At 41.1% G+C, this 17,115-nt stretch overlaps 2 protein-coding genes across 8 annotated transcripts; both read right to left on the bottom strand.

Annotated features, from left to right (window-relative positions):
* Positions 1-121: 121 nt before the first annotated feature.
* LOC308396101 (uncharacterized protein) lies at positions 122-8,344 on the bottom strand. 4 transcript variants are annotated; one of them, XM_080881181.1, is made up of 7 exons: positions 8,148-8,344; positions 7,292-7,564; positions 6,294-6,427; positions 3,625-4,577; positions 3,364-3,541; positions 3,129-3,260; positions 122-2,279 (listed from the first exon to the last, which is right to left on the bottom strand). In XM_080881181.1, exons 3-7 carry the CDS (start codon positions 6,409-6,411, stop codon positions 1,579-1,581), a joined length of 2,082 nt encoding a protein of 693 aa, XP_080737307.1. In that variant the 5' UTR covers positions 6,412-6,427; positions 7,292-7,564; positions 8,148-8,344; the 3' UTR covers positions 122-1,578. The 4 variants fall into 4 exon arrangements, with proteins under 4 accessions (XP_080737307.1, XP_080737306.1, XP_080737308.1 ...); XM_080881180.1 differs by lacking the exon at positions 7,292-7,564; XM_080881182.1 differs by lacking the exons at positions 7,292-7,564; positions 8,148-8,344 and adding an exon at positions 7,762-8,089.
* A 1,141-nt stretch (positions 8,345-9,485) lies between these two features.
* On the bottom strand, positions 9,486-16,079 carry LOC308394904 (uncharacterized protein). 4 transcript variants are annotated; one of them, XR_013971305.1, is made up of 9 exons: positions 15,799-16,079; positions 15,394-15,672; positions 14,167-14,298; positions 13,982-14,094; positions 13,822-13,859; positions 13,505-13,721; positions 12,899-13,123; positions 11,328-11,523; positions 9,486-10,901 (listed from the first exon to the last, which is right to left on the bottom strand). XR_013971305.1 is itself a non-coding variant. In XM_080879513.1 (8 exons), exons 2-8 carry the CDS (start codon positions 15,576-15,578, stop codon positions 10,279-10,281), a joined length of 1,533 nt encoding a protein of 510 aa, XP_080735639.1. In that variant the 5' UTR covers positions 15,579-15,672; positions 15,799-16,078; the 3' UTR covers positions 9,486-10,278. The 4 variants fall into 4 exon arrangements, 3 of the variants coding, with proteins under 3 accessions (XP_080735639.1, XP_080735640.1, XP_080735641.1); XM_080879513.1 differs by lacking the exon at positions 11,328-11,523 and having other exon boundaries at positions 15,799-16,078; XM_080879514.1 differs by lacking the exon at positions 11,328-11,523 and having other exon boundaries at positions 12,899-13,105; positions 15,799-16,078.
* Positions 16,080-17,115: the final 1,036 nt, after the last annotated feature.

Genomic DNA, 17,115 nt, shown 5'->3' with positions numbered 1-17,115 from the left:
CCACATGTTGTCACTGCAAGGTTCTTTTAAGTTTGCCATAAACTGCATCGTTCTGGTCTTTGCAAAAACTACAATATTAAACCTGCCCTAGCATATTCAGGCCCTGAAATCCCAAACAAAGTAGTGTTTAGAACTTTTATTGTTCAACATGACATGTCCCATACATTTAGACAGAGGCAGCACATGGCATAATTAACCACCTACATGGCTTCAAATTATTGCCTTTAGCATCACAGAATTAGAGGATGGTACCTTTAATCATGTCGGTTACTCGGCCTTTAAAAGACGACAAAATCAGGTGAACCCGAATTGTTATCTGGCTAATAAGTAACAATCGAAAACAAGACTTAATAAGCATTCGCCACTTACAGAAGACTGGCTTCATTGTTGATTATTTCATGACATTTAGTTTCATTTCTGGCTAAATGTCTGAAAGAAGGTTCAGATTCACCTGATTCTTAAACTGCTTAATGGGCCACTATAACGCTTAGTACAAAAAATTTCAACCAAATTTCCACATACACTATTAGCCTGATAACAAATACTGCATGTAATCACAGACTTTTAAATCAGTCACTCATAATAATAAGTGTGAGTGGACTATTCCAGTGGCTCCAGGACAGGTAATCAGTGACAGAGTTAGGTAAAAGTGACCTCCAATATATAGAATTTTAAACACTTTCCAAGATGTTACATAAATTAGTAGAAATATGTTTGGTTGGTGTTACTGAACATTACTTGGTGTGTATCTATTTAGAAGCCTGTCTACACTCTTCAGGGAGTTAAATTTTTTAAAGTTAGTATTATTTTCATGTAAATTCGGGAAAAAAACTAATGAAAAGAAAATCGGACCAGTCAACCAATCTGAGAAAAAAAACTTGTGACAGTAAAATTTCAGTCTAGTAGACGCACATATACTGCTTGTGTACTTGAGACCCATTTAAAACAGCTAATCACATTCTTTAAATGTTCATCCATATTATAATGCAGCTGAAATGTGTGCTGAGCTGTGTCTAGCACTGCCCACACAACGTTAGTGTACAAGGTTAGTTTACCAAGTGTGGCTAATGTTTCTGTCCGTGCAGGTAAACGTCCACACGTCTGTGCAGACTGTGTTCATGCACCGCTCCAGTAGCAGTTTCTGCCATGGCCTACACGCAGCTGTTCACTTTTTTAAAAGATCAAAATATTTCCATACCGCACTGGTTAGTGCGTCTGTCGTCTGCTTGTTTTTCCACATTGCTTGCTTTCAGGTTCTTGTCACAGAAAGAAAGAGAGGCGTGCTGCTGGGGCTACACTCCTACATAACACCTACACCTTAGAACAGTTTACTGGCATTATACATTAAGAAATATGAATATTTTGCTTATAGCGCTAACATTTCTTGCGATGACTAGTGAGGAAAGCAACATGTAGTCGCCTGCCCGACTAGTGCTGCACATCCCTAGTGTGAAAAACCACACAAAAGTATGAATAAAGTTCTAATCACAGAGGTAGTCCCTTATTTCCACATCACCTTGTTCCTGTTTTACTGTCTGAAGTCTTAATAATACTAGAGGTACATGTCTTTTAAATACATCATCCATCTTTCTTGTCTGTTATGCACATATTAATTGGAGAGTTATCATCGCTGTGTGATAAGTCATCATTCCTCATATTGAACGCAGACTCCTCCTCGGTCTGAATCTGCTCGTGTTTTCGTCTGTGGAGCCTCAGGCTTTGTGAGCGGCTGAAGCCTCTCCCACAGATGTCACAGCCGTACGGCCTCTCTCCTGTGTGGAGCCTGAAGTGATTCTTTAGGCTTGAAGCTCGTGTGAAACTCTTCTCACACTCAGGACAGTCAAACTTCTCACCTAAGTGGATTTTCTCGTGTTCCCTCAAGCGGCCGGACTGGTTGAAGCTCCTGTCGCACACAGAGCAGTGGTAGGGCCTCTCTCCTGTGTGCGTGAGCCGATGTCTGTTCATGGCCCCCGAGTGGGCGAAGCTCTTCCCACAGTCCGGACAGGAAAACGGTTTCTCTCCTGTGTGAACTTTATAGTGACCTTTGAGTTGCCCTTTCTGGGTGAACTGTTTCCCACACAAGGTGCAGCGGTACGGTTTCTCTCCAGAGTGAATTCGCATGTGGATCTGAAGCGCAGACATCTTGTGGCAGTCTCTTCCGCAGAGGCCACAGCAGTAAGAGCTCTTTGGTATGTTGTTATTTGACTCTCCCCGCACTGGCGGTGATGGAGGGCATTCTTTTTCACTGTTTGCAACACGCTCGGGATCTTTTCCAGACACTGTGGAAATGTAAATATGAAGAGCTAAAACAAGCCATTTGAAACCACCAAAAAGAACAAACAAAAAGTTAAAGCTACTAGATATTGTATGTTGGAATATAAGTTTGATGCAGTGTCTGCCATTCGTTATTTCTAAAATGGAAAAGCATCATATTTAGCTAAATTACACCTAACAAGTTTCCTGTTACATTGTAAAGTAAAATTACTGGTTTAAGATGTTGCTGTTGCTTTAAAAGTGAAGGCTGTCACCCAACAGCTTTCACCATTGAAAGTCAAAGCCCAGAAGAATTATGTGCAACAATAACCTATAATTACCCCCACCTCTTTAAACGACTGCTATATAGTGTTACTTAATGCTGCTCTAAAGCTGGGATAAAGAACACATTCTTGCCCAGCCACTTTATAAAACACATAGACCTTTTCCACTTGTGCCTACGTGGCTCAACTTCGACTTGATTCGGTTTTGGTTGTTTTCCACTACAATCGAGAACCACCTAGTATACTCGGAGTCATTATAGCAACACCAGCGAAGGACCAGCGAAGGTCCAGCAAAGGTCCGCCAAAGGCCACACCAAAGGAGTATGACAAAATGATGCTGCTCAGTGTGTGGCTTTTTCTCAGATTCAGGTACCACTGTATTGTTTTTTGTGTGGCCATTTCCCTTGTTGCCAGGTTTCAAAAATGACGGATTTGATTACCAGGTACTACCTCCTAATGGGAAACCTTAAAAACCGAGTCGAGCCCAGTCAAGTAGATACTAGTGGAAGAGGGATATTAGATAACCTAGTTACCCACATCCCAGTTAGTGACTACTCATCAGCAGTAGGATTTGCTGTTGTGTATTCTTACTATTGAGAGGTTGCTGTTCTTCCTCCTTTACTGTAATACTAATTTCTGTGGTGCTTTCCTGACGCTGCTTTTCAGTTTCTTCTGGTATGGTACAGTCCTCACCAACAGACACCTGCTCTGGAGTTTCTTCCACTGGGAAAAAACAACAACAACACAAAAACAGCACTGCTGATCAAACATGTTTACACTCCTCTTAATGCGTAAAAAGACACTCTGGAATGTCATGTTTACTTACCGCACAATGGTTCCTCTTCTTCCTCCTCTTTCACGATTACATTCATATGTGGGGTGGGAGCAGTGTCGTCCGGCTGGTCGATGGGTCCTTCTGGGGTATTTTCACACTGAGCTGCTTTTTTAAAACCCTCTGAGGAAGTGGGCTCAGTTGCACAAGACACAGTCTGACTGACAGACACCTAAAAACACAATTTCAGAAGAAGAAATGGAAGTAAATAAAACACAGAGATACTACTTTTGAATATCTGTGTACTGCCACTACCTCAGAGCTGATGCTGCTGGCCTGATCTCGCTGGGAAGATTCTTCAGCTGCAGCCCGAACTAAGTCTGACACAACCTCTGTATCTGACTCCTTCTTGCTCTGTGTGCATGACCGTTTATGGTTTCTGAGAGTTCCTGCCAATGAGAAGTGCCTCCCACAGTCTGCGCAGGTGTATGGCTTTTCCCCAGTGTGAATCCTGGTGTGCCTCCGAAGCTCTCCAGGAGCAACAAAAGACTTATCGCACTGCGTGCAGCTGTAAGGTTTCTCTCCCGTGTGAGTCCGCATGTGTGTGGTCAGGGTCCACTGCTGTGCAAATGTCTTTCCGCAGTCAGAGCAGTGGTAAGGCGTGATGCCAGTATGGAGGCGCTCGTGTCTTACAAGCGTACCTGACAAGGCGAAGCGTTTGTCACAGAAAGAGCACTGGAAGGGTCTTTCTCCAGTGTGAGTCCTCTGATGATCCCTCAATTCAGCAGCTGAGTTACAGCTTTTCTCACAGTCTGAACAGGGAAATTTCTTCCTCGTAAAGCCTGCAACAACCTCAGAGTGCATTGCCTCCAAGTGCGTTTTCAAGTGCCAGTGACGAGAAAAGCTCTTTAGACAGATGGAGCAGTGGTAAGGCCTCTCACCAGTGTGTGTCCGCCGGTGTAGCCGGAGCTCCCCCTGACTGGCAAATCTTTTCTCACAGAAAGTGCAAGGGAATGGCTTTTCCCCAGTGTGAACCCTTTCATGGATCATGAGAAGCCCCTTTTCTGGAAATCTCTTCTCACACATGGAGCACGGGAAAGGCCTCTCTCCCGAATGAGTACGTAGGTGACGCTGAAGCTTAGAGGCATAAGGAAAGTCTTTCCCACATACTGAGCAGGTGTGAAGAGAAGGCGGTTTTTCATTCTCACTTGGACCAAATGTCTTTGAGGGAGCATCTGCAGGGATGGCGCCAGGGATGGCACTCACTCCTGTGGAAACACAAAGAACAGATCAGCAACCAAGAATCTGTGTGAACAACTAACACCATGCTTAGAAGCACTTCAGAAATCAGGTTACCAGATGTTGTCTATAAAGCTGACTGGGCGAGGGAACTGCCAATATTTAATTTTGAAACAGTTACCAAATAACTAAAAAATTAAACAATAGAGTCAGTAGCCTCTCCAATGAGCTTTCATCCTGCACACAGATTCCAGCTCCACGTCCTTCGAATGTAGCTGCTGAAGATGGTCCTCATTTGGACCGTACAATAAGTTCTGTCAGTGAAGCTGGCATCTGTCTTACCGTGGAGGAAGAGACTCTCTGGAGAGACAGCTTTAGGATATCAACAGCAACGTAACCAGCCTGCAGACATGGACACACGAGACAGGAAGCGCCGGGGCCGGCTGATTAGCAGCCACTGAGCAATCAAAATGAGAGCAAGAGGATTGCTCACTAGTCAAACTAATCATGGATCGCATAGTTCTCTCTGATCGTCACCAAATACACAGTCACATGATTCATGACCAACATTAAAATTCTGAACCAACTGAGCTGATTGCCAAAAAAAAATTAATTATCTAATAAACTCAGACACACTTTGTGAAGATGGTCAAAAGTGATGGATTCTTCCCCATCTTAGATCAAACATTATCACTACTGTTTTTGCCAAAATCCAAAAGTGGCTATATTCATTTATTTTAGTTTTTCTCTTACCAATTTATTTAACAATTTCAGAAGCAGGCTATGCTTCTTCAAAAAAACAAAAAGACAAACCAGTGGCAGATCGGAGCAGCTGCAGGACCTTTGGAAATAATTCTTCTTGAGAAGTATATTAGAGCATTTTTCCATCTATAGTTTGTTTACTCTGGTGTAAATCAGTTTATGAGTTTGTAAACTTGTAGCTTTTTCCTGTGATTTGGTTTCTTTTCACACAGAGGAACCAAATGTATCACTACAAACCACGTGACAATATCCAGTCCACTTATTTCCTGAAAGTAAATACAGGAAGAAGGTGCTGTGTTCTGGATGAGTGGAGAACATGGAGAATTTATGCTCATATCACAGCTACTTAATAGGCCGTACTGATGTACTATGGTACCCGCCCGCATCCCAGAATGCAATGCATACATGGCTAAAGGGAAGTGTTTAGCTCTAACTTGCAACATATATCTGGTAGCTGGGTCAGATTGCATTCATGCTATAAATGAAACGCTTTACAGTTTGTTTGGAATTGAACTGAGACCAAGGGTCTCGGTCCAGCTGTTTTCATCCACACCAGCGTGCGATCACCATGTTCACATCTGCACAAACAAACTGCAACAAACCACAGTCTGATTTTAAACAGAATAAACACTGCAGGTGTAAAACTGTACTTTCTTTGAAACTAACTAAATCTGAGAGAAAGAAAGCCAAAAATGCCTTTTCTGATAGGCCATTAATGAGGAGAGGACATGCACAGATGACACTCTCTGTCCAGTTAATTAGATTAACAAATGCGCCTAACGTGAGAACTTCCAATTTTCAGCACACAGTTATACTGCTACTGTGTTGAATTACATTGAATAATAAAGGAAGGTACATGCCTCACACAGGAAATCACCACAAACCACAAGAATCAAAACTCCTACGACTCACACAGTATTTAAAACATCGCTAGTTTCTATTTTTCTTGTCGGTGGTTAATTTTTGCTGTTTTTTTTACTCACTCAGATCTGAGAAATCCACTTCTTCACCATCAGAGTTGATCAGCCCTCCAATCTCTTGCTGATCATCTTCAGTAAGGATCACAACTGAACCAAAGTCTTCTGGGTTTTCAGAGCCCATCTCTCAAATATACAGCCTGATAAAGGTGAATAACTGTCAGTAAACAAACACCAAAGTAATAGTTCACACCAAACTACTGTCTGCAGTTGGCTAAAAGCATCAGACTTGTTTTAGACTCTTTCCTTTTGGCCCCTATATTATAGGTCTAAAACATGTATTTGAAATAATGAGAGCAAAAACATAACAAGTATTTTAGCATTACACTACAAAGGGACATATAAACATAATTCCCTGATTTGGCTTCCTGAGTAGTTTTATTTATCATAAATATAATTTTCTCTCATTTCCTGATTTGGATCAGCACATTGTGAAGAAAAGGAAAAAAATTATTGTGTGTATATAAGTTGTTTACTTGGGTGATAACGATTACAAATGTTACAAGCACAGACCACACAGAAAACATATTTCTTTGAAGAAACCATATTCAAGGTACTTCTTATTAGGATTAAATGTTTATCAGAATTAAGCATGACATACTGGCAGCAATAAAATAGATGTGTATTACAAATGCATTAATATATCAGGCAGACATCGGCCTTGGCCAGTGTTCTTGCTGACTGCGATTGGCAGATGATGAGATTTACTGTTGGCAGTAGCCGATGTTTATCTGTTGTGTCATCAATTTTGTGGTGGCTAAATGTTCAAAGACAGTGTGATGAAGAGCAGAAAGATGTTTGTTTGTTTTTTTTAAATGAAGATTTATTAATTTCTCTGGCACAAAAGACGGAATAACAGCTAAAGAAAAAAAACACTGGTATTAAAAACTAGTATGGGTACATAAATTCACAAGTGGGGCATCTCAAATGATTACAGTGTTGTTTCTGATGTTATTACATTTCATAATGAGCCACAGATTTTTATTTAACCCAGCTGTGATTACCTCATTAGGTTGATTCATTTAATGCCACAAATAACCCACTGGGGCTCACATAGTGACTGATGTTCTCTTCATTTGGTTGCAGTCTGCTTAAGCTTAGATCCATCGACAGATGGATCTGAGTAATAAAGGCATTCTTGTCACAGTGAGCAAACTGCCTCCATCGTCCTGCTCAAGGACACTTGGGCAGCTTAGATGCTGCTCTGTAGAGGAGGTGAACCAGGCTGGGCCTTTAAATCTGAGCTGCCTCTTCAGTGACCTATATTACTGTGAATTCTGTGTAAAAATAAATAAATAAAATAATTCAGCAAGCTCTGAAGTGGTCTGCAGTAGGGGAAGCTGTACTCATAGATCTGTGTCAACTGAGTGTCTCGGCTAGCTCAGTAGCATTAGCTCGGAGGGGCTAATCTGTCTCATCCATGAAGTGTCACATTAATGTTGACTTAAGTTAAGCAGCAGCCTGACTGACTGACCTGTTGGTGTATATAAGTCGTGGCAATGAATAGCCATCTCAGCCGGAGCAGACGCACACAGTAGTACAGACAGTTTGACCTCAGGCTGAATGATGCCTGTGAGTCGTGACGCGGCGGTGACCAGCGCTTTGGTCAGCCACCATCTCTGCCTCCATCTACTGTTATTAAACAGCTAGCCACTAACGCTTACCAGCTATGCTCATCTTAGCAGGTAGCTATCAGCCCCCTTAAGCTACAACCGATATTCAGCAACTAATAACAGGTCCCACCGTCTCATGCTCCGACGTTAAAAGTGATAGATTTGCGCAGACTCCCCCTAAGCTCTGCAAACGACGCTAACTCAGCTAGCTAACACTTAACAACAGACAATAGACATTTTGACCAACCTCTGTATAGATTTTTCCCCCAGGTAAAAAAGTAGTCGCTCGACAGAAGTTTATGGAGACGACCTGGAAATATTTCTACGTCTCCCTTGGGTTCATGTTCATGTGTTCACACAGTGTCAAATTAATGTCAACTAATTGAGTTACGGCAAATAAGCGTCTGGATTTGATGACAACCTTTCTAGCTTTAGCTTCTAGCTTCAAGTATCGTCGGAACTTCCGGTTGGCCTTTTAAATCACAATAAAAGCCTCGGTAATAACATTTCGTGGAGCTTTTTTTGTCAATTCGCAAACATGCAAAACCGTTTTGAAATGTGTTAAAACCGCCCTGCAGTCAGTCATTCCTTAAATATTCAAATAGAAGAGGATCGTCAAGCACAGGTGTAACTATTGGAATTCTCTGCTGCACTGCACTAATAAATGCAACATACAAAGATTAATACATTCACGAGCTTCTGCTATGACGCATTCAATTATGTCTCTATTTACATACAACTTTTTTTTTACTTTTCAAGTGCTGCAAATGTCAAATGCATGTGAATAATGTGCTGGCCATTTCATTAGGTAAACCTTGTCAACAACTTATAAATATAAATTCACCCAGTCGCATGGAAACAACTCAGTGCATTCAGGCATGTAGACATGTTGAAGAAGAGCATCAAATCACTTCAAACTCAATGAGGAAGAAAGCCAATTTAAGTGTTTTTGAATTGGACACAGTTAGAAAAAAGAGAAAATATCCTGTGAGCGGCAGTTCTCTGGGTGAAAATGCTTTGTTGATGTCAGAAGAGAATAACCAGGCTGCTGCAAACTGCTAGAAAGGCAATAGTAACTCAGCCACTCATTACAACCAAGGTATGCAGAAGAGCATCTCTGAATGCACACTTATCATTTTGAAGCGGTTGTGTTACAGCTTTCAAGAACACACCAGGTGTCACTCCTGACATCAAGGCTCACCAAAATTAGATATTAGAAGATTGAAGAAATGTTGCCTGATCTGACAAGTCTTCATTTGGACAGTAGTGTCAGAACTTGTTGTAAACCGCATGAAAGCATCCATCCTGGCATGATGTAATGACATGGGAATATATTTTTGGCACACTTCAGGTCTCTCTGTACCAACTGAGCATTGTTCAAAGCCTACGTATGCACTATGACCATGCCTATCGCTTTAATAACATTAATGTACCTGGGTTAGAAAGTCTATGCATAAGATAACCTAAAATCTTTCTGGAAGCCAAACACACCTTTTCAGTACCACGTTGGACGGCCTTTTTACCTTCAGAACTGCCTTCATTCTTTGTGGCACAGATTCAAGAATCAGAATCAGAAAGGGTTTTTATTGCCAAATGTTGAGCAGATTTACAACATTAGGAAGGTCAACAAGGTGTTTGTAACATTCCTCAGAGATTTTGGTCCATGTTGACATGATAGCATCACACAGTTGCTGCAGATATGTTGGCTGCACATCCGTGATGCAACTCTCCCAATCCACCACATTTCAAATGTGCTCATTGTCATGTTTCATTAACTCTAATCCAACGATCAAGTTTGGATGAACCAAAAATACAAAGAACTTGTTTTTTTTTTAAGAACCATTGACCAAACTACGGACAATGGAAGTGACCATACAAAATATACTACAGGAATACTTTTTCTACTTGAGTCATCCGAGAGATTTTATTTCAAATTAACTCTTTTCAGACACTGGATATGTAACATTGCTGGCTTGATGAATCTGTTAAAGTGACAACAGACTGCTACGTTCATTACAACACTGATGGGACAAGACACTGTACTTGCACAGTATTGCATACTACTTGCGAGATATAAAGATAAATCAATTGGCATACATAATGCACGAGGTTAGAGGCTTGTCATCAGCTCTTTAAAACAGAGGCCACACTGTATGTGCGATTACGGGACTTTAATCAATGGATCAGACAATCTTGACCAATCCTGTCTCCATTTTAGGGTAATTATTAAACATCAGATTAATGCCATTGTGCCACATTCATAAGTATGCATATATCTCTTGAAGCTCAGAAGTCAGATTAACAGAAAGGAGTATATGTCTTTGTTTAGGTTTAATAATCAAAGGCTTCTCAGACTGCTGTAAATGTTCTTGATCACATTACTGTTTGTTTACCACTATCAGCTGCTGTTTCGGTCTCCCCAAAGTTCTCATGGATGTTTTTGGCTTCTTGTCATGAATCTTCACATGCGCTTGATAGCCCTGATTGTAATAGAAACACTTCCCACATATCTTACACGCATACGGGTTCTCTCCGGTGTGAACTCTCAGGTGAACTTTTAGGGTATCTGCTCTGGAGTAACGTTTCCCACAGATCGAGCACAGAAAAGATCGCTCTCCGGTGTGAGTCTTCAGGTGCAAATTGAGGTTGTAAGATTGCAAAAATGCCCTCCCACACTGATCACAGTGGTAGTTCTTTTCTCCGGTATGAGTTAACTTGTGTTTTTTAAGCATTTCCATCGTGACACAAGTCTTCCCACACTCTGAACAGAGATAAGGTAAATCTCCTGAGTGGAGGCGCATATGCATTTTAACACTCTTATTATGTTTGAATCTCTTCCCACAGTCAGGACATGCAAAAGGCTTCCAGTGAATCTCGCGGTGTTCCTCTAGCTTATGTTTCTCAGGGAAGTCCATTCCACACTCCCCACACATGTGAACTGTAGCAGGAGATGCTTTAGGCTCGCTCTTCTCTTCAATTAATGTCCACTTTAGTAACTCTCCTGTGAAAAATACAAGCATGTACACAATTAAAAATAAAGTAAACAAACAAAAAAAACAAAACCTCAAGTTCACAGCCAGGTGAACTGAATAAAATTGCTCATGATGTTACACAGTGAGAGCCTCTGCTTGAAAAACTTGGGTCGAGGCATTGATTGTTTTGTTGAGTTCACACTAAGTTCTCATTACATTTGCTGAAGAAACTGATGACTCATCCTGCTATGTGGAAACTACCAACCAGCAGTTGGCTGAACGAAGATGATGTAATTGTTTTTAATTGGATGATTTTTTTTGTTTTTTTCCCAGTTGAATAAAGTAAGGGTACAGCGTGTAAAATCTCACTAGTAGATTGCTGACTGCAGTCAACTGAATTAAAAAATACTTTTTAAAAGTAGTCCGATATGAGTCAATGACTCATTGAAACTCACCTCTATACGATGATAGCAATACTTAGGCGAGTTGTTGGATATCCTGAACTTTTCTGTTGGTAAGCTGCTGCTGTTGTTAGCGGCTGTTATCCTCTGTTAGCTGCTGTTAGCCAGGATTAGTGAAACTTTCTTTGACTTTGTTGGACTCTGATGCTCAGTGATTGTGATCAAACTGTTTATCAGTGTTGTTCACTGTCTGGAGACGGGAGGATCACATATTTAATCTGCTGACAATAATTAATTGTGACAATATTGAGAATAAATAAGCATGTTCACAGATATTTTCATGTGTTAAAAGGCCTGACTTCTGCTGACGGCTTAGAGGTCAGAGTTGAGGAGGAAGAAGATGACATTTTGTCCAGATGCTGATAATGTTTTCTCTTTCCTTTATGTTTTTGTTTCTTTGGCACCCTTTCTCAGATGATAAAACAGTTATTGGATTGGATAATGCATTTGTTTCTCAGTTGCAGTTGCCTGCAACTGAGATAACAAACCTTGCCGACCGTACTTACAATACACAACTTCACGCTAGGGAGACAGATCAGGCTAGGTAGCAAAAGGAAAAACAATGAAATGTATAAAACAAAAGGTCAGATCAGGAGAAAAAAAAGAATTTCTGCTCATACTGATCCTTAAAAGGAGTCAGCATGAGGAAAAGACAAAAACTCCAGCACATAAAAAGCACAAATATCACATCGTAACACCATAAAAACACAAGACAAGCAACATGGGGGGGTATGCCAATGTGCACAGCTGTTGGCATACCAGTTCAGCCTGAGAAAGTGTCCTTTCGCCCATTAGGCGAAGATCAACAGTCCGCAGCCTACGCAGGTGGCCTCGAGGGATTGGGCAAGAGAGACAGTTCGTTCTCATCATCATATCTCTTGGAAAATTGTTGTTGTTCTCGTCGGCAAGTTATGATGCTTTTTATCTTGAATCTAACGGTTGCAGACACCAATTAAAAGGACACCTATGAGTTTTTTTCTCCCCGACTGTTGGCCTAATACAAATGTGGTTGGTCTCTAACAACATACAGCCACAATGAGATTAGGTGGAGCAGCGATGTCTATCTCGCCCACTATAGTCAAGTTGGTGGGGCAACATGGCGGCATCTACAAATCGGCGTCCGCTCTCATGCATTTTTAATGGATTTTTTTAAGTTTAGGAGAGTGCATCAATTTTTTGGAAGATGTTATTCTATTTATGAGTGAACACTATTTTTTTTAAATTAAACTGACTGTAATCTTTACACAGCTCATGCTTGTTCGACCAGTAGAGACTGCCCTCTGCTGGCACAAGCCGTGCAAAATGCATCACCTTAACATCAGTATTTGAAAGAGGAGCAGCTGTATTTTTGAAGGTACTGAAAACCATCAAAACATCAAAATGCCTAAACACCCAGGTATTCAACAAAACCGTGATACCAGTCGAGTCTACTCAGCAGTCCATACATTTTTTAACTGTTCTTTGTGCAGCTCGGTAAAAGATGAGTAAAGAGGATTTTCAACTGCCACAAACATCTAACTGAAACAGGTTAAAGTGTCCTGAGCACAGCGGGAGGTTCCTCTCACCTCTGTGAACTTTCATGTGTGTCTTGAGGTTTCCACCCTGGGTGAATCCTCTCCCACATATGAAGCATTTGAAAGGTCTTTTTCCCGAGTGAATCACGAGGTGTCGTTTCAGGGCGTTGTGCCGGGGGAACACTCTTTCGCAGGTCGGGCAGTAGTACGTCTTCTTTGGTTTACAAAGCTCCTGGGAGCTTTGTACACTGGTAGGTTCTAGAGTGAGAGTTTCTCCTCAAAATACAGAAATATCAGTGTGAAGTTGTTGCACTGCATGCACTGTGTGTGTATGGTTTCCATTTATAATCAAATTATGATATTAAAGTGTGTGTAGATCTTTCTCTTATTTCAATAGTTTTCAGACATATAAAGCATAAAAAAAAGGAGAAGACAGAAAATCGACTGTCTGTTACTTTTGATATCTTTCTAACAGAAGGCAAGAAGTTAAACCACAAATTAAATGAAGCTCAAAATAATATTCATATGTGTACCACAAAAAGAAGGACCATCTTTCATAATGAATGTTGGTGAAGCCCAAGACATGAACATGATTTTTAGCTTCATCTTATGCAACCCATGTACTGTCTGTCAGTCTTTTTAATAACACTCCATCACCTGTGGGTGCCGTGCTGTGATCCTGTGTTTCAGGTCTGTGGTCTTCACTGGGATTTTCATCAGTGTTCGTCTCATTCCGGTTTATTTTCTTTGGCACGTTGTGATGTGAGACAGATGGCGTGAGCTCCAGCTCATACGACGGAGGTCTGGAGGAAGCCCCTGGTGTCCGGGAAGACTGATCTGCTGAACAGGTGTTTTCAGGTTTTTGCTCCTGATCCTGTGAACACACAAAGAGCTTTAAATTCTCTTGCTTGAAAGCAGTGTTTGCTGTGAAATGGTGGGATTTTAAACATCTACAGGATGCATTTTCTCCAAACCTTGTGTTGATTTCCAAGCAGATGGTAAGGCTTGTTTCCTATATAAACAAACCCATTATTATATTACAACCACTAACAAGGTTACACAGAAAACCTGACCGTTTTCCAGAAAATCATGACTAAATAATGAATCCAGTATGACCAGTGTTGCCGTCCTCACTCTGAACGTGGATTGTTTCTGCTCCTGGTGGCTGTTCTGTTTGTTCTGCATCTACAGCATCATGCACGGGGACCTGTTTGGTGACCGACTTGGGAGCACTCAGGCAGCCAGCACTGTAGGAATAAGAAAAGGTCATGAAAAAAAAAGTCATTTTTATTGATACAAACTTCTGGTTCAGAGCTTACCGAACATGTACAGGGGGAACGTAATCCTGATCATCGCTGTCATCATAGCAACCATCCCCTTTTGCCGTTTCCTCTTCTGATGTCGAACCATGTCCTTTGTACTCACATGGAAAACAAGTAATTTCCTCTGTCCTGTTCATATTTTGTAAAATGCAAAATATATTATTAGACAGTTACGACCCAATAAAACACTGATGAACACAATATACGCTGCTTTATACCCTGTTTCACATGTCAGTGCAGGCTTGCACACGCTGCTTTTCAACAAGCTGCACCCAGCATAAGTTAAATTAAAGGTGTCACGTTGTGTGCCATTTCCATGTGGTCACAGCTTCTGAAACCTTTCCATTCAGAAATACTGTCAATAAATTAAATCATCATTTTAAAACTGTGTTTTTATTAACTGAGGTTATCTTTGTCTAATATTAAAATGTATTGATGATGCAACTCTTCAACATTTGACAAATATGTAAAATTCTCAGAAATCAGGGAGGCGGCAAATACTTTTACATAGTACTGTAAATCTTGTAGAAGTGCAACATACATTTGAGGGTTAACTATTAACACAGCTGAAACCATCGCTCTAAGTTATGGAGGCATTTATTATGTTCTTTTCTCACAGCCCACATCAGAGCGAGACCAGATCAAAAACTACTACACTGACCAAATCTGGACTAGTTTATTTGTTTAAACAGTTTCTGATTTGTAAAGAAAGGCTGCTTAAAGACACACTAACAAACTGAACAAATGTTTCAAACATCATTCGGAGCTTTAATTAAAAAGTCCAACAGTGTTTTAAAGAAAAAAAAAACAAAGCAATACAAAAAAAAATAAAAACCCTCACTGCTGTACTTTATTTGTTTTACTTTCTTTTCCGGTAACTGTTAAATCAGAAACTACCTTTGTGTGCCTATGTGCTTTGCAAGCCATGGACCAATCACTTCCCTCTTCGCTATACAGTCTAGCTGTTGCGTCGCAAATCCTGCAGGACACACCCCCTGAGCCTAATCAGGAAACGCCCATCTCACAGCACTCGGTCAGTGGCTGCAGCTGGACTACTACCAGATACTCATAGTTAAAACAAAACCAAACCCCTATGCTACTCAGTGACTTTAGCTTTATGATGACGCTAACGTTAGCTTGACTACAACACGACAGTGATAGAGCACGGCGTGTTACATTTGACATCTTAGCTACCTTAAACACGATTCAAGCACAGGTAACTACCTGTCCAGCAGAAATGTGGCGAACTCTGCATCTGTTTTGAATCCTCTCTGTTCCCGTACGTGCTTCCACCTGTGAAAAACAGCTCCAATGTTTAGTCTGTTTTTGTCTCGGGCTAACGCTTTCGTTTCAGCTCGCTGCTTGTCGGGAACCTTCTCTTTAACTGGCTCTGTTGTGTTCGCTGGCATTAGGAGAAGGGGGACGGTGTTCCAGATCTACTGGCGTTTAGATCAACTGGCGTTGGTCGAACAGATGTGTGGCAGTCTTGCGTTTCAGTAGCTCCTACCGACAAACCAGCAAAAAAACGCCAAATGTGTCATCTGTGACACTTGTGAGGTTGTCTCAAACACACTCCGTCAGTCTTGATGCTGTTGAACAACAAAATGTTTAAAAATGTGGCGAGTTTACCTGGTGATATCCTCATGCGCGACGCGATCGCGAAAACAGCAAACAAGTAACACCACGCCGATGTTGTTCACAGGACAGCAAGAGTAAACGATCGGGAGACTCTTGTCGTCGTTATCGTTCCCCTCGCACGGTTTATTTCTCCGAATTCAGCGTTTTTGCTTCACAACTACAGCGTGCTGTTTACTTTGTGCACTAACATGGAGTCGAGTCAACCAGCGCCACCTCTGGCCAAGTGCCACAGCCTACAGCCAGATCAACCTGTGACACATCTGCACCACGTTTGAATTCGTGCCATGCACATTTGTACCTTTCAATTGTGTCTGTTTGTGCGTCATGCAAATAAACCTTTGAAATGAATGAAATGATATCATGTATTTATTATCAGCCTACATTTGTACAAAATGCCAAATGACATACACATAAGAATCACCATCCTGATATCAATACTTTTGCCCATACGAAAAATGTCGTGAACACACTAATATTTCACCAGTGTTGTAACATCACATGTCGTTAGCGTAGTCTGTGTCTGCCCTCTGCAAACAAACATGTTAGAGTTGGTTGTGATATACAGTCTGCATAAGTGTGGTCAATCTAATAAACATTTGTAAGGAGATGGCAGTTACTGTGAATGTACAGCAGGTGATTAGTAATAAACAGCCAGACAATGACTCTGACAATCTCATTCAATCTTGCAGATTGCACCTTCTGTGGAAAGTGGTACCACACGGTGTGTGTGGACTTTCCCTGTGCAGAAGGCGACTACAAATGTTGTGGGTGCTAAATAAACAGAAAAAATTGATCCCTGTTGTCTTTGCTTACCGATTGTTTTTAGTGTTGACAATCCACATTGCTGGCATTGCATCTTTCAACATGTTTGTGGGTAGATTTGGATGTACCAGGGGTAAGTGCAGCCACTCAGCCTCTACTCAATGTGATCATAGCAGCAGGTGCAGATGTGTCACAAGTTAATCTAGTAGTGGGCTATGGTCATGTGTTAGTGGTGGGAACAGTCATATCCACTCACTCTCACTGGCTGTTTATTACTAATCACTGTGTAACTGCTGTGAATTCACAGTAACTGCCGTCTCCTTACAAATCTTCATTAGATTAACCACACTTATACAGACTGTATATAACTCCAGCCATGTTGATGGATTGCCTATATTGGCTGGAAATATTCATTTTCAGGGAAAAGACACAGACAGACGATGCTTACAGGATGTGATGTGACAACACTAATGAAATATTGATGTGTCATATTTGTCCAAGGCGTATTTCATTGTTATGGAAAAAGAGAATATTAAAATCATGATG

The sequence above is a fragment of the Rhamphochromis sp. 'chilingali' genome (genome assembly GCF_963969265.1).
Source record: "Rhamphochromis sp. 'chilingali' genome assembly, chromosome: 4".
NCBI lineage: Eukaryota > Metazoa > Chordata > Actinopteri > Cichliformes > Cichlidae > Rhamphochromis > Rhamphochromis sp. 'chilingali'.
Note: the sequence above shows the minus strand (reverse complement) of the source record. Positions and strands in the feature narration are given on the sequence as shown.